The sequence below is a fragment of the Amphiura filiformis genome, chromosome 14 (genome assembly GCF_039555335.1).
Source record: "Amphiura filiformis chromosome 14, Afil_fr2py, whole genome shotgun sequence".
Lineage (NCBI taxonomy): Eukaryota > Metazoa > Echinodermata > Ophiuroidea > Amphilepidida > Amphiuridae > Amphiura > Amphiura filiformis.
Window position 1 is genome coordinate 36,902,739 of NC_092641.1, and position 27,310 is coordinate 36,930,048.

At 34.4% G+C, this 27,310-nt stretch overlaps 1 protein-coding gene across 4 annotated transcripts in view; it reads left to right on the top strand.

Annotated features, from left to right (window-relative positions):
- Nucleotides 1-18,770, top strand: part of LOC140170043 (uncharacterized) — a 91,989-nt gene extending 73,219 nt beyond the window's left edge. Inside the window, exons 1-2 of one of the 4 annotated variants that reach the window (XR_011861465.1) lie at nucleotides 11,019-11,214; nucleotides 18,290-18,407. Coding sequence is in view for 1 of the 4 variants with exons in the window: in XM_072193358.1 (XP_072049459.1) it covers nucleotides 18,290-18,604 (315 nt within the window). In the remaining 3 variants the exon portion in view is untranslated. Of the gene's footprint in view, nucleotides 1-11,018; nucleotides 11,215-18,040; nucleotides 18,102-18,289 lie in introns of those variants that run through there. The other 3 variants (XR_011861467.1, XR_011861466.1, XM_072193358.1) reach the window with 3 other exon arrangements.
- The last annotated feature ends 8,540 nt before the right edge of the window (nucleotides 18,771-27,310 follow it).

Sequence of the window (27,310 nt, forward strand, 5' to 3'; positions counted from 1 at the left end):
CGCATTTCGTTCAAGCACTTTCCGGTGTATTTTGCTTGATACCAAAGTTTGTATTCAATAAGTGTGTAACAAACCACACAATTTTCCGTAAACTACAATGTACATGTGTCACTTGTTTGGTGACAAACGTTGAGTTGTGGGCTCTTATCAGATATAAAAGTTCGTAAGCAAAAACCATATATGATATGTACTGACCATGACATTTCACACATGATAGCTGGTGTATGTCATGTTTATTTTTCAACAAGGGCTAATCTGAAAAAGGTCGCCATAAGACCCCTTAACGCCACCTGTTTTTACTTCAACATGCTTGCTTTATCATTGCTACTAATACTATACCCACCATAATGGTCAAACGAGAATCACGACCACTTCAATGATCAAAATATTTCATGTTGGTATTGAATCGCTGATGATGACAAACAAAATAATAAAGGTTGAAATTGTTTAGAAGAAGCCAAATTTGGTTAAATTAACATCAAGGTTTGCAAAGTATTCCATTTGCATATGTCCATTCAGAGTGATGGATTGAATCGAAACCTTCTCTCGACCTTGGGCCTTCCGTTCATCATTATCTCTTAGTCGACCTTTAAATACACCGCGTTGTCTATTTGATAAGCAGTGTACACTTCTATTGTCTTTATTGTCGATAGATGAGAGTGTGCTATCTAATAGAGAACAATACCAACAGGTGAAAATCACAACACAATTGCAACTAGAGAAGTGAAATGCAACAACGGATCGAAAAATCAGCAGGCGCGCTTATTTGTTAAGATATAGGTATATGCCATTGGCGTCAACTCGCAAATGGCATTGGTGTCGTGGCGTCAATTCGCCAATGGCTTGGTGTCGATTTTTCTGCCAAAAGGTATTCGTTTAGGCTTAGATGCGTCGCATCAAAGCACCGCTTTTAGATGGATAGTGTCAATGTGTGGATTTCAGAATTCGGATGGCTAATCACATGATAGCGGTCTTGTATCTTTAGAGTTTCTGTCTTTCTCTTCGGAGATCTGACTGGTCCTTTCTTTCTTTTCAAGATGTTTGATATTAAATAGAGTAAGTCAGTATGGTCAAGGGTTTGTGATATCTAAAAAATGAGCAGTAAGTATGGGACTATTATAGCACTTGATTAACTAACAGTCCTTGGTTTTTCTGTTTTAAACTCTCACATCTTTTGTGAGAAGTTAATGCAGGCATGTATGCTCAGGCAAATTGTATCGGGATATTATCGGGGTGAGTGAAGGAGACAGAGCAAGTAGGAGAGATGAGGACAAATGGTGAGAGAAAAGGCGGAGACAGACAGACAGACAGACAGAAATAGAGACACAGATATAGAGACAGAAAGAATGGGCGGAGACAGAGAGATTGAAAACTATAAAAGGAGGGTTGGAGGTGCTCTTTAAAGTGCATCACTTGGAGTATAGCTCGGTCCAAAATCTACACCTTGCCTGCAAAAAATAAGAAATAAATTACATGTCACCAAATAAACAAAAAAATGTTATAACTCTTTTTCCTGCATGTAGTATTATAGTTGTTATGAATATTGCTGGTGTTTAAGCCCGTAGTGTAATACATGCGTGCATGGTTGCAAACGATTCAATTATAGACAGTTAACAGGTCCCGTGTTTAGATTGGTTTTCTTCCCACAATGCACTGCGGGTCGATTGTGCAGGGGTTCAGGAAACAATTCTTCCTACCTTTTGAAAGCGCACCTTAGCTATATACACGATTCATTCTGTTGTCTTGAACGGATTTTAAATGTTGCCACTAATGATTCAAAGCTATTCAAAAAGTTATAGCCTGAACTATATGAAATATTATTGTGACCACTAAATATTACGGTTTTAAAACATTTTCGTGGAAGCACTTCAAAAGAAAAAGGTTTTATTTTTCAAACGTTGTTTTGGCGTTTGCAAGTGTCTGTTGAAGATGTATACCTATCAATCATGACTTACACTGTTCAAATATGCGTTTCAAGACAGTTTTTGCGAACATACAGGTAACACTTTTGTCAATGATTTATGCAAGTTTTTTGTTTTGCAAAGAAGTGATACTAAATTTTAGCCATGGTCTCGTAAGCGATTGACTAAAATGCACACAAATTGCTTCCTTGTACTCAAACCCCGCAGTGTATTGTGGGTTACGTTTATTGTGCCTTTTAACAGGTCCTGGTTGGTCAGGAAACTGTTGACTTTGAACGTTGAGCTTGAAAGGAAACGAGCAATCAGCACTTAACCCCAGACGAGAACACAGTATGCTTCAATTTAAAACCTGTTTGTCCTCTTTTGGAGCTTTTAAAGAACAAGCCTACCGGCAGATTCTATAGGTCTTTAAAAGTACCCTAACTAATGGTGGAAGATAGTTTTACTAACAAACAAAGGAATAATAAAAGTATTGTCAAGTTCTTGGAAGAGCCTTGATTGGTTCTTTTCTTTAATATTTTATATTCAATTGAATAATTATACATGATCGAGTTGTTCGTCCTTTTTACATTTTAAGAAAAAACGGACGAAACAAATAATGGCAAATAAGCTGTGGATGCTATTGAGACATAAGGGAGTGGGCTTTCACACAATCCAAATAAGCAATGCATGAACTCAAGGCGTAAAATGACAAAGTTGAAGAAAGAGGACTGGAAAACGATAGACATATTTCATATCGAAAGAAAAAACGATAAAAGCCATAACAAAAGCCACTCTCCATTTCAACGTCATTAATAATATGAAGCTAGGTTCAAATAAATTAAGAAGCAATCTGGAAAACACTATTGTGAAAAGGTACAAATCTAAATGGAACAGTATATTAATGAACAGAAGAAAATCTGATGAAAACAGCATAACAAGGATCAACTCGTGGAACCCAAACTGTCACTGTTGACTATTTCTTGGCATTAAAATCGTTAATCGGCGAGGTTTGCTATAATAACCAGTTTAAATACGATTTTATCAACATTTAAAATAACGCACTTTTAAGGAAGTTAATCTTTAAGAAATTGCAATTCATACTTAGGATGTCAATCATGTTTTAGATGAAACTATCAAAATTCAAAATAATTATATATACATAAAAAATGAAACGGCGCGTATTTCCTGCTTGGCTGTATCGCACGTCAGAAAATAGCACTATATCTACAAACCGTGTATTATGACACTTCCATGATTATTAACTCCGATCTAGGCATCTTAAAACTGCTTTAAATGTTATAAATGTGCACGATCATAGAATTAATATTGTTATTTCACGGTAAATAAGCTTCGACTCAAGGGATTATGCTATATCCTTAAAACCTTTCTGATCTACCGATTATCCAGTCACGATGTTAACTCTGTCTAGTTAATCGCAAGTTTTATTTCATGGCTGGTAAATATTTTGCTGAAATAACATGATTAAGGCTTTTGACGTCTGAGATTGCTTGACTAAACACTTCGATGCGTATAAGTGTGTTCCTTTATACACTTTTTTTAAACATTTCAATGTATTTATTTTTCAAACATTAACACTTTCTACAGCGTACATGTTCAAAATATAACCACAGTATTCAAGAACACTTTCCATTGTCAATGTTTATAAAACACCAAAGGAAACATCAAGTTCATATTGATCAACAAGCTGTTTAGGAAAGAAACGTTGGCACTATTTCCATGCCTAAGTAGTATGCACTTTTTAAACACTACTAGGTCAATACTGAACACATTAACTATAAAAAATGTCAAAAAAAAAAATACTGCTCCGTCATGAAAAGCCTCCGGAAGAGAACCAAATCATTAATTTTATAGGGCCTTGAAGAAACATCTATAATAAATTACTCTAACTGGCGAATTGGTAAGGCTAAAACTTTTACGGTTTACATTATTTCGAAAATAGACTTTTCGCGATGCGAAGAACAAGGTTGTGCGCATCCCAATAAAACGTCAAATTTTGTTTTTGTTTACGTTAAGGGGTCAAATTAAGTTAATTAGTTCCAAAAGCACTGAAAAGGCCTTTCAGCCTAAAATAACAATGCCATATTTTTCACTCGCATACTCTTTTTTTTGTCTCATGCTCCGGCCACTCCATCAACTATTATATCGACACAGTAGAAACTAATTAACATGTATTGTTTATTCAACTAATTTGTCAACATTAGCATTCAAAGTAACTGTTTTTATGGAGACAGTAGAGTGTTTGTTTATTGAATTAGTCCAAGTGTTTGATGCTTTTGTGTTGAAGGACAAATTAATCAGGGTTGCCAAACCCGTGGTTTGGTGCAGCCCAAATGGGTGACTTTTGAAGATTTTCCTGAGACTTTCGATAATTTTCTGTCCCATAGGAACAGATGGTTAAGAAAACAATTGGGTGATTTTTCAGCAATGCAGGTGCAAGTCTGGTAAGGCTAAGCATTTGATGTCTTGAAGGCCATCATTTATTCAACTATGAACTGCACTGTGCAAAATATTTAGCCCATGTTGAACGAAAGTGTCCTACAAAATCGTAAATTTATTTTGATTGTTCTGATCCGGTACAGTGACCGCGAAATACGGTGACCGCGAAAGACGGTGACTGCTATATAGTATTAACATTTTTTCATAAAATTGGTAAGTCTGATAAGGTTAATTAATTTGGCCCAAAGTATGTCTATTTATGCAAACATATTGGGACTAAATAAATTTATCTTATTTCATTTTCCAATACAACCTGTGGTAACTGGTATATCATTCGGACCTTTTTGAACTATTTTAACTTTGAAGGGACTGAAATATAGGCCTACGCTACAGGTCCGAAACGTTCAAAGGAACAAGATCATGGCGCAGAAAATCTTACTTCAATGATGTTCAACTACATTGTCATAAGAAACTATTATAAGAATTTTGTAAAAACAGATATTACCAAATAAGGATCCTGACACCTAAGAAAACATCCCAACTTAATTGACCCTTGACCTTTCATCACTAGGGAATCAAGTGCCTGTTTCTAACCTAGCGGTTTGATCGGTGACTTCCTCTTCGGAAACTCTTCGTTCTATTCAGTAACGGTTTAAATTAAGTTAGATTATTTAGCAGGAGAGGAACTCGGCCACTTTTCAACTATTTTCCGGGTATTTGCGTCTGATGTTCGGTGCGTTGATGAGTTGTGTCTTATTCAATATTATTCATAATGTTATTGTGTGCTTGTTATGAAAAATATTGATGATAGCACTGTGTAAACATACTGGTTTGAGTCAGAGAGCTGTAGACATTAGCATGCTCAATGCCACTTACATGCCTTTGGGTTGTGCTTTGTTGTACAGTCACTATAGTGTAGTTGATATATCAAAATGTTCAGTCTGGGATTTGACTTGATTTCAATTTCTTTACATCTGCCTACAGACTGCTTCCTTTGTATCTCATCTCACCTCCGCTCATGAGTTTTTGAACGCCGCGCCGCGCCGATCGCGGTCCCGGCCGTCGCCGAACAGGATTGGGGACAATAGAAGGGCGCCGCCAATAGGGCCTGACGGAGTTAGGTTATGGTTATGGCATTTCAATAGACAAGAGTCACGTGACTGGTATGCTTTGCCCTTTTTCAACATCATTGTCACCCAGAGGTCTCATATTTTTATATAGAACAACGAATCTGTGGCTCATTATTTCTCCTTTAGTCCTTGGATCTGTCACCCAAAGGCCAAATTTACCCTGAAAAGATTGTTAAGGGTAGGCTAAATCTCAAGCAGTTTAAAGCCCGGGTTCAAAGTTGATCAGTTCAATTTGTCATGTCACGTTAGAAAACATATAGGGCCTAACTAGATACCAAATTAATGCAGTCTTAACCGTATTACTACAAGCATTAGCCAAAGGTGCGTTGTGTATTATCACATTTCTACCCATGCATAGCGCATAACTAAAGATTGTAGGTAAAGCAAACTATACCTTTTTGGATTCCTTTTGACCACACAAGCAATAATTGGTATGCTTTTGAAAAGAATTAGGATAATTTATAATGTTGACCCCTTTTTACCTTAATTGACCCCTACCAAAAATGCCTGGCACTTTAAAGAGGGCAGCCCGTGCACAATTTGTTCAGTACCCTTCCATGCCTTATCAGGCATACTAAAGACACTTTCAAATTCTAAAGATTTGGTCACGGATCATATAGAAAGATGGAACCAATTCTAGTTTTAATATTTGAGGTGCAAGGATGCCAAAAATGGTTCTACTATTATATAGGAAAGTAACACCCCAAACACACAATACCTCGAGCACAGAGAATAAGAACTTGGTCAAAATATTGAAAACATAAAAACATAGCAAAATTTTTAAAAACTTGTTTGTCTGGCCATGTCTGACTCAGCAATATATCTGGCCATACTAAATCTACTATAATTTATTGACACTGGAAGCAGTCTATTGTAGCCAATCACTAAGGCACTTGTCAACACACTATAATATTGTGGGGATAATGATATGAGCGACAAATGGTGTACACAATTTCAAGCAATATTGCCGCAATGGTGTTGATGAATTTTGAAAACTGACGTAACAACTGAAGATTTGAGAATGATTTGCGGATTTATTTAAAGACATGGAGGATTATGAACTAAAATGAAGAAAGTAAGAAGAAGATAAATAAGACTAATAAATGAATAAAGAACTGACGAACGAGAGATAGAAAGAAGGAAATGGGAAAGAAAAGAAGAAAGATATAAACAAAGGAAAGAAAGAAACAAACAAACAAACAAAAGAAGAAAGGAACAAAAGAAAGAAAGAAAGAAAGAAAGAAAGACTAAGAAAGAAAGAAAGAAAGAAAGAAAGAAAGAAAGAAGGAAAGAAGGAAAGGAAAAAAGAAAGAAAGAAGAAAAGAAAGAAAGAAAGAAAGAAAGAAAGAAAGGAAGAAAGAAAGAAAGAAGGAAGGAAAGAAAGAAAGAAAGAAAGAAAGAAAGAAAGAAAGGAAAAAAGAAAGAAAGAAAAAAAGAAAAAAAAGTTTTACTTTTGATTCACATTTCACAACAGAAACATTTACACATATGTGAATGCTTCATGTATGCATAATTAAAATGAGAGTCATTTTTGCAATAATTATAATAATTAAGTATAACGCAGATGTGCAATGGGATAAGTAGCTCAAGACAATGCGCGTTATGACAACGAGGCGGAAGTAAAGTTTTAAACTTGTTAAATCAACACATTAGCATAAATTTACACGAATGGTCTATAAAAAGAAAACATAAACTACAGTAACCCAGAAATAGTGTTGCATGGCTCATTTAATATGCTTATGATAACATGACATGACACCTAATATACATGTACACAGAATAATCAAACATATACTTTCTACAAAATGAACTTTTTTAATAGTTCGTATACCTTCCTCGAGTCAGTAGAATAAAATCTAATTTTAAGATTTCTTCAAAAACCGTTAATTTTTGCAGAAATCTGTTGTGCCTGTTAGACTCTCTTGCATCATTTCCTTTTCTAAAATGTATACTTTATTAACTTCTCATCACTACATTAAGAGATACAATGAAAAACAATATCTAAATTACTGACTCGAGGAAGGTTTACAGACTATAATCATTTTTGTTGAAGTGGGTGAAGTAAGATGATTTGAAATCAAGTTTAAGCATTAATTTGAAATATGAAAACTTAATACACTTTTCTTAACTTGAAGTATAAAGAGACGTATCACATGTTGTCTGTGTTTTAAATAGCATGCGCTTCAGGGCCGAAATACCCCTTGGCATCAACTACTTGAGGATACCAGCACGGAACTATGGGATATCCATGCAATCCTATTAACAAGTAATTGTTCCTGTAATCACTCGATCACCTCAAATGAGACACAATATCAATTTTCACTATATAGACTACCTTTTGTTTTTTTATGTAAAATCATACTGCAAGAGAACATTTCTTAATTTTGATTATGGAAATAAAATCTATAATAAATTATTGATTGTCTTTTTAAGAACTACAACAGATCTGTGTAAACATTTTTCTTTTCCGAGTCGGCATTTAACGCTTTTGAGGTTCGCTTGTTAGTACTTTAATTTGATTTGATAGTTGTTTTGTTCGGGTTGATAACCCCAGATTTAACCAAAGAAATCCTCTCTTATGAAGCTTACTTCAGTTATGGGGTCCACTGAACACCGGCATGAAAAACAGTCAGGGGTTAACACTCTATACTCTTCTCGAAACTGACTGCGAGATATTTGTACATGTATAATTTATATGGCTCCATGACCGACGGCTTAACGTTAACATCCACTCCGAAGGACAGAGTACTTTCACGACTCATTTATGAAATATGGGGGAATGCGTCTACAGATGTTGCCAATCAATTTCATACTTTTTTTCCGAGTCAATATCCCAGCAAATCTCCACCGCTGAATTGAACCTAGGACCTCATGCACTAAAGGCAAGTACCCTAACCATTAGGCCACTCTCTCCCTATTTTAAACGAGGTTATTATAATATCATTTTATTTTATTTACATGTTAAAACATGTACTATGTACAAACAAAGGACTTTCACTGCAAAGACAGTGTTTAGAGATTAAACACTTTTTGTAATCGATTTGTAAGTCACGTTTAAAACATAAACACCAATTTGTAAAAAAACATGTAAAACATAAACACAAATGTCAAATTACCAGACATCACGTTCACAAATCGAATACAAAATTAAGTGTTTTTAAAGTGTTTTGGTGCAATACTAAACATCACACCAACAAACACACAAAAAATACTTCCGCCAAATACCAACTAAAATAATAACAAAACTATTACCTGAGGTTATATTGCCCGAATTTGACCTGCAACATAAATTATTGAGAAATTAATAATCCAGTAAAATTGAGAAGAAAATGAACAATTATTGACAAGATGTTGTTTTAAATATTCACTGGGCCATTAGAGAGAACACCGTTTTACCGGTTCATACTCTTTCCTTTTTTATTAATATCCATGTCAAAAGAGAGAAATAATTAATTCTTCTCTTTATGTTTTTATTTTTGATAAAGAATAACAAAAGGTAGCAGTGAAGTTTGATATTGTGTCTCATTTTAGGGGAACAGTGATTACACAGGAACAATTACTTGTTAATAGGATTGCATGGATATCCCATAGTTCCGTGCTGGTATCCTCAAGTAGTTGATGCCAAGGGTATTTCGGCCCTGAAGCGCATGATATTTAAAGCACAGACAACATGCGATGTCAAATTTGTAACATTTGATAATCACCATTGAGATCAGATGAGTATACACATGATTTGCATCAATCCGTGGTTCTTTGGGTACTACATGTATTATTTTTATGCTAATTTGTTGATTAAAAGTTGCTGACTTTTATCAAATGAACCCTTCTTGTCTCCAGTCATAGTGTTATATGATGTGACCGTTTCCAAGACAACCGAAAGTCTGTAGATTTCTTTGTGTAACTCAAAGGTGTTGTTACCATAATCTCAGCTTTTTAAATACTAAACAGTTGGATTTTTGACATGAATTGTTGATCAATATTTGGTAAATAGGAAATATCAAATTTATGTTGTAAACTCTCTTGTGGCCTAGTGCGTATAGGGTGTAGATAGCAAGTTGTGTTGAAGGTTTAAGTCCTTCAGTGGATGTTTTGCCTTAACTTCTTAGGAGCAAAGTCACATTATGATACAGTCCTGTTCATCATGAGGAGTCTCCATCGTAGTACATTTCGCATCCAGATGGCCTCGTTCAGGACAATAACATAATTACCCATCTTCTGCTTTTCCATTGCATACATGGATGACAAGGACAGTCAGTTCCATCAAAAACCATCTTTTTGTTAATCGTAATCATGGTAATAGGCTTAACAAACAAAAAAGTGAGTTTAACTCCTACACTAGGATCCACAACATGCTCATCTATCAGGGGAACAGTTCTTAAACCCCAATACATTTGTACATTCATTGAATGACCTTTTGAAGATTTGGGTACAAAACTCATACTCTGCAAGTTGAGGTCAAATTTTGCACTATGATTATGTAATTGAGGATTATTGGACTATGACATTGGGATGAGGCTCTTGTGGTCCATAGTGCTAGGTGAAACACTTTAAATAAAATAATTTTGAAACAAAATGTTTGGCAAATTTTCTGTGTCTGCAAACAGACACCCACATGCGAGTTTTGGGTGCCGTAAATGGTAAATGAATGAGGAACAGCCGCATTATGATTGAGAATTGATCTGATGTAGCAGGTTATATGTGGGCTAAAAACCGCCATGTCATTGAGGAAACTGTTCAAGTACTAGTCGGATTTCTGCCTCGTAGCTAATTAGGGCTGCTATGCTTGGATCCTTTCCCCCGATATGGAGAGACCCCAGGCTATGACCTAGAGCATTCCAAATCTGATTCTGCACATGATATAAGAAGGTTTGGTAAAAATGATGATAGAAAGTCGGTTGACCACTGTCTTTTTAAGGGGACTGTAAGATACATTTTAAGTGGAATTCTATTTATAGAGATAACACAAATTTGATGTCATTTTATAGGTCTTCAAACATCAGGCTATTCAAATTCCATGTTGATGTCCACTGTCCCACCAGAAATTAATTTATATTTGAACCAAAAATCTGCAATCTTTCAATCTACCACTTTTTGGAAACTTTTGGAAACTTTCTCCACTCAACCCTCTTTGCGCAGGTGCAGAAAGTCTGATCATGCATGCTAAGGCAATATGAAGTCACGGATAAGATTAAGGGTTAAGAAATAAAGGTCCAGCTGATAGTGGCTGGGGCAACTAGGGTTGCGTTTAGGGGTAAACCAAAAGAAGCGAGGGACTGCTACTCAGTTAGTATTGGATCTGTCATAACCCTTGTTGCTTGAACGGCAATTAATTGAATTATCCCCCTAGACACAGCTTAGATTATGATGTACATACATAAGCAAGGTGTTTCCACTCTTCAAGTGATAGGCCACGGAAATGCTGGTTAAATTATTCATCCTGTTCAGTTATGGGGACTCTTTGATAGTAGTGAAGTAGTTGGTTCTTGACTTGCACAGCGACATCACACTTCTTTTGACTCCTGCTCTAGTTAACTTGTGGACTTTTATGCAACGGTTTCTTGGACTTGAAGGAATTGTTTGTGTCTGTGTTTGTGTATATCTAAGGTTATACTTATAGTGATTTCATATTTGAGTGGTGATATAATATTTCTACTAGCGGGATGGATTCAGCGATGCAGGGAGCGAACTGTATCGCCAGGATGCCAGGGAAGAATCCGATATCTGTAGTTTTACTTCCTTTTTGTGTTGGTATTATTTTTTTTTTCAGGAAAGACAATGCAAGATTGATCTTAATGCATATGCATACAATTTGCATTCAGGTAAATCCCCAGGAATATCAATTTTGCCTGACGAGTTGATTTTAGGTTCCTTCCACAATGATGCATTCATGGCTCTTTTATAGGAACACTAATTTTATGTAGTTTGAGTACACTTGCGCTAACAGGTGTCTGTTTGCGTCTTCGCGTATACCGTGTTCACTTCTCAAATGTGCTTGAACCTTGTCTATACAGATTGGAACATTTTGCTCAGAACTTATTCAGATTCTTCCATGATGGACACCGATTATTGAATACCATGAATCTTTGGTTTGCGTAGTGTGTTTAGTGTGCGTTCGTTTCCTATCTGAAAGGCAATCGAGACTTACACAAGTAACCCGATTCACCTGTAAAGGCTATTAATTGTTAACATTGCATAGCAGCGATAAGCTTTTTTCACCTGAAACTCTTGTAACGTACAGGGGTTGGCAGTGGTCTAACTGCGCTTTCTCCCCGTTGCTGTACCCTATGCTAGTCTTCCCCGGGGTCTTCCCATGTTAAAGGTCTGCATGGCACAGACACTCAGTTATCTCTGTAGACCGTGTCGTTCAAGTTGTAATAATTGTAATTCAGTTTCCGACAATGTCAAATTAGGCAATATTATAATCATCATGATCATTATTATGTGTTTTGAGATTTACATAAAATAAGACATAACTTCTAATGTGAACAGATCCACCTCGTTATAATGGTGTAAATCACAGTTTAATATCTGCATTGACATCATGAAAGGGAAAGTATTAGTACCTATATTCCATGGCCCACTTGAGTTTGTTGTAATACGAGCGTGAGTTTGATGTTTTCACTTTTATGAATATGACTCTATGTTTACATTTTCCACCTTTGAGCAAGTGAATTAAAATGAAATTTCACGTAACATGATTGTGTTACCAATATTACTAGGAAGAAATCAACGCTTCTTAATTATCTTTAACAATCTGACAACAAAAGACGGAAATCATCATTATTGACCTTCATAATCGGGACCGTTTCCTGCATGGCCAAGATTGCAGTGATCAGAAAAGTAGCGGCAATATTTTCAAAGGTTAAGCCGTTAATGCAAAGGTTTAAAAACATGATTCCTCTTATTTATGATTAACTTTTCAGTCTTAAAAATAAAGGCTTGTAAAACTTAGAACTGCTTTCATTAATTATGTGAATCAATACCAGGTCTTCTTTAGGTGTTCGATGCAATCACCACTATGTTATGTTATTTCAAATTCTGTTGGAAAGTAACACGTCTGCATGTATCAAGGAAATTGAAATAGTAAAGTTACCTTTTAAAACAAGTATAGGTCAAAATTAGACAACTCCTTTTATGACACACTTTTCGCTTACATATTATTAGTATACAATAAAAAATAACAATCTCGCAACATTTCAACTCAAGTACATTTTTTTAATCAATTTTAATTATAGTCATTTCATCTTCGTACTTAATTCAGCAAATTTGATTTTTTTTTTTAAACTTTTGCAAAAGAACTTGACATCAAAAGAACAACATCGACCAATTATTATGTTCTTCAGCCCTCGGATATTGTCACTGGTTTCTTTGAACGTTACACAAATCCAGCGACTCCTGTATCAATCATGTGTATGCTGTAAACTACAGCCTCGTGCGATATTTGTACAAAGTTCAATCTTCGCAATGACCCGACCTAAAGATTTTAAATAAAGAAAAAGAATAACTGCCTGAAGAATATCTGAGGTGTCGCAAACCTGGCATCGGTGTGAAGTCTCGTTTATACTTCAATCGCCGTACATATGAACTATCAAATATTTGCCAATGAACTGATTCGCACCTGAGAAATGACTGCATCTCATTGGTTGGTCGGTTGTTATTCTAAATGTGTTCATCGCTGACGATGGGAGTATATCATTGACATAACCATGATAACGATGTACCTTCGATTCCTTCTGCACAAATTTCTTACGGCTAAAAAGCTTACAATCATGTTGTTGACAAAGCCCTTGGTATATACTCTTCATATTTTGTCCGCATTCAACTTATTGCATTCTGACATTATAGAAACTATAGAAATTTTCTGGATATTTTCCAAATTAGAAATCACTTTTTGTAATAGTAATAAATCCAACCATTTTGTTGTCATGTGTTTATGATAACCATGGCAACATAACTGGGACGATCTAGGTCAAATTGCACATACTGTCTTCAAATGTTTAAAATAATGCTGTAAGCGTGCAAATTTTAATGTAGAGAATATAGAATATTCCATTTGATGTTTTCAAATTAGATATTGGTTTCCGATAACATGTCCTGTTTGCATAATGATACAAAATGCATGCAGTATGTTTGCAATCAAATTATTTTATTCTATAAGAAAACGAATATTATTGAGCAATAAGAAATCCTTTTTTTTTCATTAGACATTCAAATTTCAACTTTACACAATTTTTTTAAAATTTTAATTAGGGGCATTCAAATTTCAACATATTCCACACTTATAGTCTCTGCTTTTCACGAAGACAATATTGTTGCATTGTCGACAAAATGGGCATCAAGTCAATTTCGAGGTCTAAGCATATCTCAATATATACATGTACTAGGACTCTAAGCTTCAAATTTGTATCTTTTTAAAATTATGTACTCAACAATAAGATGTATATGTCTGTTTGTGTTATATTTATAGTTTTTTCCCTCTCAGGACAAATAACATGTATAAATGTGGCCCATCAGCCACTTTATACTGTGTTCCTCACACATCTCAAAATACTAGCCCCGAGCCAGGCATGTAACACAGTGTAAATCCTGTCCCGACCATACATTTTTGTTGCAATTCTTCCTAACATTTCCGCGATAAATTAGTTGGCATTACAACTGTACAAAGCCGGCAGTAATGCAGCTGATATCAACCTCAGCTTATATATGTCTGTTAAACGGTTTATTTCTTAAGGTCCTTTGCTTGGCTTTACCATAGTTTGTTATATGTTTCATCATTTACATCAGTTAAAATAGCTTTCTTGTCGAATGCTATAATTATTAACCATTTTACTAGACATTGTGATAACAGAGCACATATTGGTCATCTGGTATTGAGAACAATTGTTACGAGGTGTCTTTGACTTGTTATGGTTGTCAATAGTGACGAGTTCGGTAAATAAAACTTCAAAAAACTTTAGGAGGCTTTGTAACTTAATTTCCGTTATTTCTGAACTATTAATTTCCAAGGTATGCTCATGCGCATTTGTAGTGTTGGTAGAGATTTCAAATTTGCCAATGAACATGATGAATAGGTAAAAATTTTAAAGTTTTGCAAATTTCATTTAAACTTTGCTTGTTCTCGACGTTCATTCATCAGTGGGAATGAGAGGTATATTATGTACGACGTCTGCCATTTCACGGGGCTACAAAACAGCTGATTGCAAGAAATGCTGATCATTGTTTTCAACAAATGACATTTGTAGAAAAGGACTTGGCAATATTTAACCATGAATTAAATGATATAGGTCAGTTATAATGAACGGGTATTGACGCTTTTCATCTTGCCAATTAAATTTCCTATCATCAGAAGGAAAAACGCTCTCATATATGCTATGACCATGGGCATGACATGGAATGAGATATTATTCCGAGCTACCTTAATATGTGTCTGGTATATAGAATGCTATAAGACTTCAGGTCATCAACTTTGCTTCAGTGATAGCCACATACTTATTTTCCTCCATACTTTTAATTTATTCAGATGAAATATTTTTTGCTTTCACTTCTAGGTATACCGTTATTGTTTTGTGTCATTTTTGGGAAAATGTTGAGTTTTATACGATGAGCAATTTAATATGATTTATTGGGCTCTCATTAAGCCTATATTGTTGATTTTCTGGTTGACAGGACGTCATACGCAAAATAGTCTTTTTAATTCTGTCTTCAATTATATAGTTGGTCACGTCAGAAATGGTTTCATTTTCGATAACATAGTTCATAATACCTCCATTAAAAATTGTTGCATCAACAATTTCGCTACTATGAAATATGAGGGATTTTTTCACGCAATTTATTCAGGGATCGGTCAATATTAGTACAAGTTTATTTGGGTTTTCATTAAAGAACTCTACGTGAAATCTGGGCTTTTTAGACACCGGGATGTCCATGCACTAACATTACTTGTTATGGACATCCATTTTATTTATCTTTGTCTGTAATTATGTTCAATAGAGGATAGATTTGTTATTTGAGAAAAGTGGACTATTTTTGTGAATGCAACCAACATTTAGACAGCTAGCAGCATAACGGTTTGGCCTGACATACGCTGGGTCATGGTATATGCCGGTTTCTCTTCAGTTTCCTGGATTCTTTTGCAATGACAGTTTCTCATTAACTTCCCGGTGTTCGCAACCGATAAGGAACACTGGTTTCCGCTTCATGCTCGATGTTTGGCATGGGACAATATCAGTGCATTCCCACAATGCCATAGCGATATTCCACCAGATCTGTAAAAATAAATTGTACTTTTTCTATTGTCTATATTATATTGCTTTATATTGCTTTATATAGCTGACCACCTATCATAGGAGTAACTAATTGGTGTTCATTACCGTCGCAGAAACTGAGACTAAAATACCTAAGTTGACCCCCGGAGTTGACCTAAATATCTAGATCGGAAGTATTAATTAAATAACTGGGTAAATAACGGGAAAATATTGATATTTGTTTCTAATTTTTGGCAAAAATTCTTTCTTATGGTGGATTCTTTTAATACATTTATCACATTAAATTACAGTTTTAATCAAAGTGGCCCCAAAATTGGGGTATTATTTTGCTACATACTTATGGTACTTGTACCGCGTGCTAAAACAGCATTGCATGATGGGGTTGGATATATCAACATACAGGTTTGGCACAGGGAAGCTCAATAGCGGTGTTGCCGGATTTTGAACCAAGTTTTGATTTATTAGTTACATGACTTAGAGTTATTTTGATGGGGTATTTTGATGGGTACTTTTCATCATGTTTGGGTACGATGCGTCGGCAGTTTTTTTGATTGAACTTTACGGCTTTATTAAGGTCCCTCAAAATAGCATTTTGTATTACTAACTTGCAATCTCACATACATTTTTTTAATTTTCTTTATTAACCTTTTTTTTAATTTGAGTTATAAATTATACCTCGTCCTTCCTTTTTTATATTAAATAATGAAAGGAATTATTCTGAAATTACGATTTCACTTTCCATGGGCGGCGTACAGTTGAATTTATTATTTCTATCATAAATAATCAATCTATACATAAGAAAAGTCACAGACTGACATTATTGTGTGAAATCCTTGTCACTGTTTCAATTGCTGAGAAGTGAAGTCCAAAGACAACTTCAAGTTGTGCGCCACGCGACTCATATCGCTAATCTACCATGGCACGTGCCTATAATAGGCCAATTATTCGTCAGCAGGTCACGATAAGGTCCACTGGTGGTGTATGATGATCATGATTGGGCTCGGTTGAAAGGTTTGTCGCGAGCGATAGTCGCTTAAATTGATAGGTAACGACGATAAGGCAGTGGAAGATGAAATAACGCGATAACGTAGCATTTCCGTTAAAGCCACAATGTACGATCTTATTTTAAATCAATTTGGTAGATTTTTGTTTCAAAATGTGTTGGCATATTTGTAATGTTTTCACATGTCCAAAGCTTAGCCTACATTTAATTGGAATGAGCCAAATTAACCCCATAGAGCTCCACAGTAACGCATCATTTCAGCTTAAAAGGACCAAAAAATCTTCTTGGCAGTTGTTACTAATATTAATTCATACATTTTGACCAAAAAGAATGAAAATTTGACCAAAATCGTATTTCATGGCTTGAAACTGTGTTGGGATGTGTCGGATTTTTTAAGCAGGAGTAAAATGCATATCCTGCACATGGGCAAACCACTGTACGTTTTTACTTTCATTTATTTATTATATTACTGTTTGAAACAAACAAAAAATTGTTCATCAATGGTCAACCTTGATGTCTGGTTGAAAAACATGAATAATAATATTATTCAAAATATCATAGTTTTAAAAATACTGTAAACATATGCAAAATGTATAAATAAATAAATAAATAAATAAATAAATAAATAAATAAATAAATAAATAAATAATAAATAAATAAATAAATAAATAAATAAATAAATAAATACATAAATAAATACATAAACAAATAAACAGATAAATAAATAAATAAATAAATAAATAAATAAATAAATAAATAAATAAATAAATAAATAAAAAGAAGACGTTCCTTGGTTCATTTTTACATTTAATATTTATCTCTATCCATATACCTTTCATCATGATACTCTTTTTAGTGGGAAACATGTCCGTACATGAGAACAGATAATAACTGCCATTTCCACAACTTTACATAAAATGCAAAAATTATATTCAATCAATGATAAACAAACAAATGAACACGCATAAACAAACAAACTATATTTAAGGTTGTCTAAACACATCATTTCATTAACCTGTCTATGGGAAAACTCACAATTTACCATCGACTCATCTTTTTTTCTCAGACATTGCATCGGCACGATCTTTGGGTCTCACGGTCGCTTCCTTTTTTAATTATCCCTTTTGTTTCTTACAATAGAATTAGTAAAGTGGAGGCTGAGCCGCCGGAGTGATCATCCACTTAGCCCCGTACCCACCTCAAAGTTACCCATTGACACCCAATTGACAATGGACTTATTTTAATTGTTTGAAGTGCATGTACCCCTGGGAGATGATACAGAGACTCATTGTATCAGTGTAATGTTGTACGTTGTTGTGAGCAAACACTATCTCTAAGTACGGTAAGAGGGGCCATTTTTGGTGCTCATATTCACTTATTACAATCTTGAAGTAATCGTATCGCTAAAAGCAAGGTCCTTAATTTCAATGTTAGATACATATCATTGTATTTGATAATTATGCGCCGCTTTTCCGGAATATCTTCAAGTGACATCATATTTCTTCCGTTTCTTCTCTAATACTCTTACAGGAAGCGTTATCGGTAGTCTCCGAGGACCAGTCGTTGTTTGATAACACATATCATCAAGAACCACCGAAAACGACGAGTGCCGTGTCTCCGTCAGCAGCCGTCCATAGCACAGGCTGTATCAAAGCCTGCTATCGCCCGGTGTACCATCGCCACATTGTAGCATCGACCCGCCGCTTGGAGCACCGCAGCAGCCGGGGCACCAACAGCAGCAAGGAAACGGCGCAAACGCGTCGCAACAACATCCGACGACGCCACAACCTCAACAACACCAACAACACGATTGGAACCAGTGTCAGGATCATATTGCCAGAATGAAACAAGAGGTAGATCACGGACAATGAAAGTGTGCAACAGGCGGTGACGAGTCGAACCGGCAGAATCACCTTTGGACTGTAGTGTAAACAAACGGGGTCAGCCCGGATTAGCGGAAGCGACTCAGGCAGCACCCCCTTACCAATGTCCGCCTTACCCTGGAGCAGAACCAGAGGACGAGAACGTCACCAGCTCCCCTAATGTCACCACAAATGAGAAGAGAGTCATTGTACCTGCAGGTAAGTGCCATGTCCATCTTCGTGTTTTTATGTTTGTTGTTCTGTTTGTTTATTTGTTTGTTTATTCGTTGACCAAACTAGTTGGCTGTTGAGAATGAACTTGCCCATTTCTACCATAGAAGAGCCTTAACGGTAGTTTTCTTTCTTGTACAAATATCCATTGTGTAAAGTTACGCCCTAATTACGCGTTAATATTTTCAATATAATCATTATTGCATATCTATAATGACGTAATTTTAATTACACATTTGTGTACATCATATAGCAAAAATAATAGTTACGTTTTTGACTTAGTGGCTCTGGAAACTTCGTATATTTTGCCTCATTAGTTCATGTTCGTATTTAGCATGTCAAAATAGGTCACATAATGTCTTACTATTCTCATTGCAATATTTTTTTGCCTACCAGGTTTAGATCATTGAACGACCTTTCATGTAAGCAATATAAAACGCATCAATGTCATTCGATCTGACATTTAAAGAATCAATAACGAGGAAATGATACTCCAAAATGTTAATGAGTTAATATTTGACACAAAAACAAGAGAGCATAAACCAAGTTCATGTTGTTTTTAAATACCACACTGTGGGTATTGCAGTTTGATCATATTAATTATTATCATTGGTCATGTTCTCAATGGATAAACCAATATATATATATATATTAATATCAACTGATCAATTACGACCAAAACTAAAATAATTCAAAATAGATATTTTTGTTCAACGTTTTATGGTCAATTCATATTAAATGGTGTTTTTCACTTAAAAGTCAAGCGCATGAAAGATGAAAATTACATGTCTAGAAAACACTGTTTCTGTAGAATATTCAAATGCAGCTTGTGGTGCAGCGTGATGATAATGAAATGTATGTGAATTATGTCCATTCAGCCGGTTTTAAATTAAAAATGTCCAGAGATCTTAAGGTGATATTCAAATATAATGTTCGCTTTAATTATTCTGAAATTGCATTTTACATTGACGATGACCTTGTTAAATTTGATAATCAAAACACAGCTAAAGTCACAAGCCCGTAGCCAGGGGGGTTTGGTGCTACGCAACCCCCTCCTAAATTGTCAAAAAAATCCACTTTTCAAGAAATATATTGAAATCTCACATCAAAGGCATTTGTGATTCTGAGAAACGCCTACATTAACCAAACTAAATGACAAAACACATATTGATTTCAAGGTGTTTTATGAGCAATTTATAAAAATACTAATAGCACGTCAGCAAGAGTCAAATAAGTACAGTTCGCCATTTTTTTATTCATTAAGACTATTGCTTTCTGTCAATTTCTTGATTTTTGAGCTATAGATTACTTAGATAAAATAAACGTTCCTAAAGTTGAACGAAATTCAGATATATGACTCACTTTATTACATTAAAAGATATATAAATGTAACCATAAAGCATTTTATCTTAAGTACAGAATTAATATTATTTTTATTGTTAAGTTAATATAACTCCAAGAATTATTATATGCTTCCGATGGAAAGGTGGTAATCAAATGTGTTTAATGTCGTATGAACCTTCTATTGTTAAAAGTTATATAATTTCAAAAAAGACAATGGGAAATAAGCTTTTAATAAAATACAACAGAATATCTCATTTCTTACTGCTGTCGTATAAATTCGTAAATGTGCCTTGATACCTCCTTGGCATGCCATTTTGAAATGGCACAGTAAACAAACACACTTGACACAATCGAGGGTTTAAGACCAGAAAGCCCTATTTGGCAAAAGCTGCCAGGTGTCATTTTAGATGCATACAATATAGTAAGTAGAAATTGTCAACATGTCTATAGGGCAGCTATTGCAGATAGGACCATCTTGCCCTAAACCCTATTTGATATTACATTGTTACAAATGAAGAAAAACTCTCAATAAGGAGTTATGTATACATATATATACTTTGTCTAACCCAGCCTTCTAATTACCTCGCCCATGGAGGGTCCAAATGTAAACATAATGTTGTATATTAAGTTTAGCAAGACAACTGAATGACTTTCAAAGCTTTTGTTAATGAAATAAATACACAATTATTATTACACTATTTCAACAGAATGTAACAACAAAATCATACACAAAATTATTAGTGATTAAAATTCTAAAAGGTAATATCATATTGCTAACTTCCTCCATGCATGAAAATTCGAATAAGAAATAGCTGTTGCTTAGTAAAAACATTTCTGGAAAAATTGTGCATTATTCTTTCGAAACAAAAGCATTTTAAAAAGTCCACATGCTAATAATGATAAAAAATATATATTACTATCAGTATACAGTAATACTCCTCCTAAATAACCTTTACCCTAATTCTATCGTAACCCCTATACAACCATATGTAAGGCATAGCTTTATGATGATTTGTTAGAGTAGTTTGGTAACTACAAAACAAAGATATAACATGAATTGGTCCTCCTCCTTTTCACTCATTAATGTTTATATATTATTATCTTAAGTGAATGCTATAGTTTTGTCGTTATCATTATCAAAGTATCAGTCATTGTGCTAATGATATTGGTGCATTTACACATGAACCTGAATATGTATACTTGAGTTCATCTTACGAAAGACAGGAGTCAGAGAAATGAGGTGGAATTGCGGAACCAAATCACTTGAAGCAATGATGAATCTGCCAATTAGCATTCATATGTTCACGTAGACTTGATGATTCAACTATATACCTCATTAGGTGCAACTGAGCGTTTTTGGAAAATAATGAAATTTAATTAATCTAGACCATCTTTACATTTGAAGTGCATCTATGCAATTTAATGTCAAAGCCTAAAATGAAATAAAACCATTCAAATTCAATTCTATATTATTTTGTTCTTGAAACACACTTATTTATAAATTATTTGGAATGGTATAACGCCGTGCCCCCCATATACTCTTGATTTAGCACATAGAGTAATTCGGGTCCTCGTCATAGGAGTCAAGTTTTAAAATAATAATGTGCTCTATTAAAGAAAGATATAAGAAGGTACACGTAGTTTCCTAAAATGATTGGACACATTTTTGATACAAACCAGAGACACCGTCAAATTGCTATGATAGTACAATAATAAGAGAATTTTCCGTTTCACATCTTGATTCAGATAACGGCCACTGATCAGGGCAATGCAAGTTTGAGCTTTTTTCTTATTATTTTTGTGTATAAGATCAGAAATATATAAAATAAATTCAACTGAAATGTTCGATAAAAGTGTTTTTTCATTCACTGTTGAAAAATACTTTCATAATTAATGAAATCGAAGACCACATTATACGAATTGTATGTAATGTATGTGACATCAGCAATAGTGTGTGTGTGTTAAAGCCAAAGCGTCGTTTTGAAAAACTACGGTAGTTGTATCTTAACTTTAGATCATCATAAAATATGGAGGGATATACTGAGCTGCTGCATTCCGCTCTTGCTGTGGAATAACCTCTGCTCTGCTACCATGAATCTAAGCATGCCGCTTACACTTAGGTTGGCATTTTGAAATATTTCTAACATCCATTCAAAGTGTAGGGTACAAGAATACTTTAGAGTATTGGAAATATCGCGGCAAGTGATCGTATTATGCAAGAAATGGTCCAAAATCGCGAAAGAATCCGAACTTCATTGGCATTATAGCGAGTTTTGATTTATATTCTAGCAAAGATTCGCAAAGTGCTTATGTTTTCTATTTTTGCAAGACAGGCTTTGTGTGGAGTATTGTATAAATGTCTGGCCGATTACAATTTCATCCTTTTCGGGCCGAAGGACCTGAGTCCTATTTTCGGTGCCTACAACACTTACCATGCTTACGATATGGTTCTTCATCATACTCATATCACTGACGCATATACAAAATTTTGTAATAATTATATTCATATACGGTGTGTGATTAAAACATTTCATTTTGCGCTATAAAGTTAACATTAAGAAAGTACCTTAAACATCACACCTAAAAGATAACAGGTTATTAATATGCATAATTAAAAGTACATAGCCCAAGTTAAGCACCAATAATCACTTTTTTCATGTACCATTCCACACTTCTACACACAATCATGATACTTAAATTAACTTATAATTGTAAAAACAAAAAGAATGTTTCTTTACCTTCAAATCTCATTAACAAAGACCTAAATATAAACTGTGTATATTTTCTGATTCAAATTCAATGAAATACCGAGTGAAAGACCTTTAATCTCATCACCTTTTCAAAGTGATCCATTTTAAGGTGTCAGCACACGGTGTGTAAGGGATCAATTGATGTCGCGATTTGATGCAGGATTCTATGGAGCAAAATAAGCGCTCACAATATGATGTAGAGTGGTTTTATGCTACACATCAAAAAGCAATATGCGATACACTTTTCGAATTACGTTGAAAAGACTTGTCACATTGTTCATTGTTATAAGGAAATTGGAGTTTTGTTTTTAGTGCAATACTTTATCATGAATTAAGAATATGAAATATTGTTTCGCATTTTTATTATTCATAAAATCATTATGCATAACTGCATGTAAATGATGTAAGTTTTCATTACATAACTTCAACAGGGCAAATTTCGCGCTCTGGTGTTTATTCTGTTCTTACTCTTCAATGTGTGTGTTTTGTTTTTGATCAAATCAGAAATAGTTAATATAAATAATAAAGTAAAACCAAAGATACATGTAAATACAATTAATTATTATTTGGAATATTTATTTTTCTTGTATATTTTGTTGTTTATGATAAAAAATAAACATATTTGAACATTGAGAGTATCAATATTTCAGTGCAGATATAGAATAACATTATTTATTAATTAAATCATGTAGTTTTATATGTTTTAATTATTTTGTAGGTCAATATATGTATGCCAGTTGTTTGCATATTTGATAATTCATATATGTTTAAAAGGAAAATTAGAAAAACACTCGTAAGCTAGTAGCGCTATAAGGATACTAGGCCAATTGATGGCTGCCGCCATTTTCAGAAGAAATCATAATAACTCATCAATCATAATACAATTGATAAATAAAAAGACAAAATGCAAAACAGTAAAAAGGACGAGACTCCAGTTTCAAAATAATGCAGCTTGACACTACGAACTTCGAATTGCGATATGTTTTTTAGTTTTAAAATGCAAAGAACATAACAAAAATGACAACTGGTATAAAGTGACAAGGTACAAAAACTTTCGAGAGACACTTCAGAAATGTAGTTGTTGGTAAGAAACAAGCTCTACCATATCAAATATGCATGAAACATTTTGAAGAGGCCGGAAACACAATATATGAATGAAAGACAAATGTCTCAGACACGATTGTAACAGAATATCAGTTGTTTGTATGGAGACAATTTTAAAAACATATCTTCATGATATATGCCATAAAAACATGAGACCGCCTTTTTCATTCTTTTCGCATCCAGATACCTGCTAAACCTTTGCCAATATGTGTATAGTGATTACTTTATTCTTCCAACAGCTCTATATAACCTTGCTTCATCACCATCACCTGCAAAATGACTCTAAACCCATCCAAAAGTACAGGGGACTTTGCCCTCTAAGGTGTACAGATAAACAAAAATAGAGGCTGCAATGCGTCGTCAAAGGCAAGTGTCATTAGTACTGTGCACGCGGCTATTCAATTCACTATGCAGACATGACAGCCTCTTAGATCACCCGATAACAAAAAATAACTCAAAAGCTACTGAACCAAAACTAGTCATGTTTGTACTTATTTAAATGCATTTGTTATGGAAATTTAAAACAATGTAATGACATTACAATATTTGAAAGCTTTTATTTTGTTTATTAAAGCTACAAAACCTTATTATTAACTTTTTTGTTGCCTGCTCGCGGTTTGAGGGTTACGACTTGCAAGGCATCTTTGAGCTCCTTTTGCATAAAAGCTATAAGAAAAATTACCGTATTATCTATAGTAGATATAGGGCATTCAATTATAAAGTACGTGATTCCTTTTTCAAGCTTTGGGCGATTGTACCCACCGTCCGGAATCGAAGGAAAAATGACTTTGATAAGTTTCTTTATGATGGTCTAGTTACCTCATCACACTCGAGTCATATGCTGTCATTTTTCATCCTTTTGGCATGTCATTCAAGCATTGTATGCCCTTTATATAACACAGAATGTACCCTACAACGTTAATGCAAGTCGAGTTTTTAGACGATGCAACAGAGATTCAAAACGTTAATCTACAATATCGTGTATAAAAACACCACCAACTACCACCAAACTAATTATGATTCAAAACATAAGGCATTCTTCATTTAGAAACGAAGCATTCATTCTTATTTTCCCCTTATCTATTTCTATTTAAATCACATAAAATTGATTTCTCATTTTTGTTACGAGTGGTAATGGAATATACTTCGGGACTCGAAAGGGTGCAGTCATGGCAATTGTACATGTATTAATTGTACGTGTACACCCCGGCGCAGGAAAATCAACACTATTATCAATTCCTCCGACTCTCTTCCTCTATCTCGCTCTGTCTGTACATAATTATGTAGCCTATATCTTTCTTTCCTTTCGCTCTCGTTATCTCTCTCTCCCTCTCTTGTTCTCCCACCCTCCCCTCCCCTCTCCCCCTTTCTTCCCTCCCGCTCCCTATTCGTTGTCCCCACAAATGCTACAAAAATACAGTGTTTAGTTTTTACCTTCATGCAGTGAATACATACTGTGGTGTATTACGATTAAAAGGAAATTAAATACACGCATAATGTAATATTTTCGTTGTAAATCTTTGGTGCATTCATTGCTAAGTTATTACTATTAGCATAAAATAGAATATCCAAAAATGTATTATTTTCCCCCTTTGGTTTTAGTTACATAGCACATTAAAACAAACAAACCCATGACTAGTGCTACAAAAACGTCCGACAGAGCAGTTCAAGCAAACTAACATGTTCACAATTACTAATATAAGCCAGAAAGGCAACCCCTCCAGTCACTACACAAGTATTATTACTATATACGACCCTATACTATGTCTATAGATTTATTATGTTAGATTAATACTTCGCGCTAGGCTCATATGTATCGGATTTACCCTACTAAAGTCTCAAAATTATACATTTTCTTTCAGTTACGACCGAATATCTCGAGAAACGCCGAACCATTACTAGGCATGATTGTACTCATTTAAATGCATTTTTGATGCTAAATTCAAGTATATTAATATAATTCCAAGTTTCTGATATTTTTTTATGAAAATTTATATATTTTTGGGACTATTCGTTTGCAGTTTGGTATGTGCGAGGGGAAGGGTTTAGTGTTCGCGTAATGCCACATAGCTCACTGTATCTTTCGGACCCCTATGCGTACTTTGAAATCTTGCCTTAGGTATCTGCTGTCTAAAACTGTCATATCGATGTATATAAAATTCATAAATGGATCGAGTTGGTATTTTCTTTCTGTCATTTCTGGAGGTTTTCCATTCTTTGTTGTTATGGATGTATTAATGAGGAGTTACTGAATAAGATGCTGCGATCAATGCACATAACTCGGCGTGAAAAGCAATCACTGCGCAAAACACCTGCTAAGGGCACGGAGAGCTCAACTAGGCACGCGTCTACCACCAAATATACAGATAGCTGCCGCATTCAGCCACTCATTGGAAAAGTAAAAAATTTAGAAATTTAGTTACAATGTTACATTATAATTTTATTATATCATAATCAAAGAGTTTACTTGGAAAAGTGTTTCATTGTTGTTGCTTTTGTTGTTGTTTACGTGATTCGACCAGAAAGCGAAACAGGCATAGTTCTGCCACAATTAAATACTAAGTAAATAGGCTATGAAAGTGGTCCGCAGTATACGAAAATAGTGCCACATATCTGACAGTTTGCCATATAAAAACCGGTCACAATTAGTTTAATTATCGCGTGTTATTTTTTACACGATCTTATAGCTATATTTGCATCAATTCGATTCACACAAAACTTATAAATATTATAGAGTTGCTGTCAACTTCAAGTTCAAAATTTAAATGTCATAACTTTCATATGAACTTTGATACTTAATTTATCAAAACTTTCATTTTTTTAATCGTCAAATTAAGATGGTAAACAATATTGGGATAATGGACTCATAAGTGATACACGGAGAGGCTACATCAAGCTTTAAGATATCATGACACACTATAGCTGCCCTGGTCATACTCTGAATGAGCCAAATATGTTTGTGTGACTTAATTAAACCATGTATTTCACATAAGTCATGTTATTTTGATATAGATAGATGGCACAGAGTTTATTTGCATTAGCATGTTGCCGCACAACCGTTTCATATATCGCATCATAAGAATTATTATGTTTCGATATTTTGTAATATGTTTTTGTACAGTATTAATATATATTTTCAAAACTGTTACTTGGAAAGATTAATTTTCTATCCCAATCAAGGAAAAGATTCCACCTGATGTTTAGGTCTTATGAGCTTACACGTTCCTTATATCTAAATATGAATTGTCCTCTGATCACAA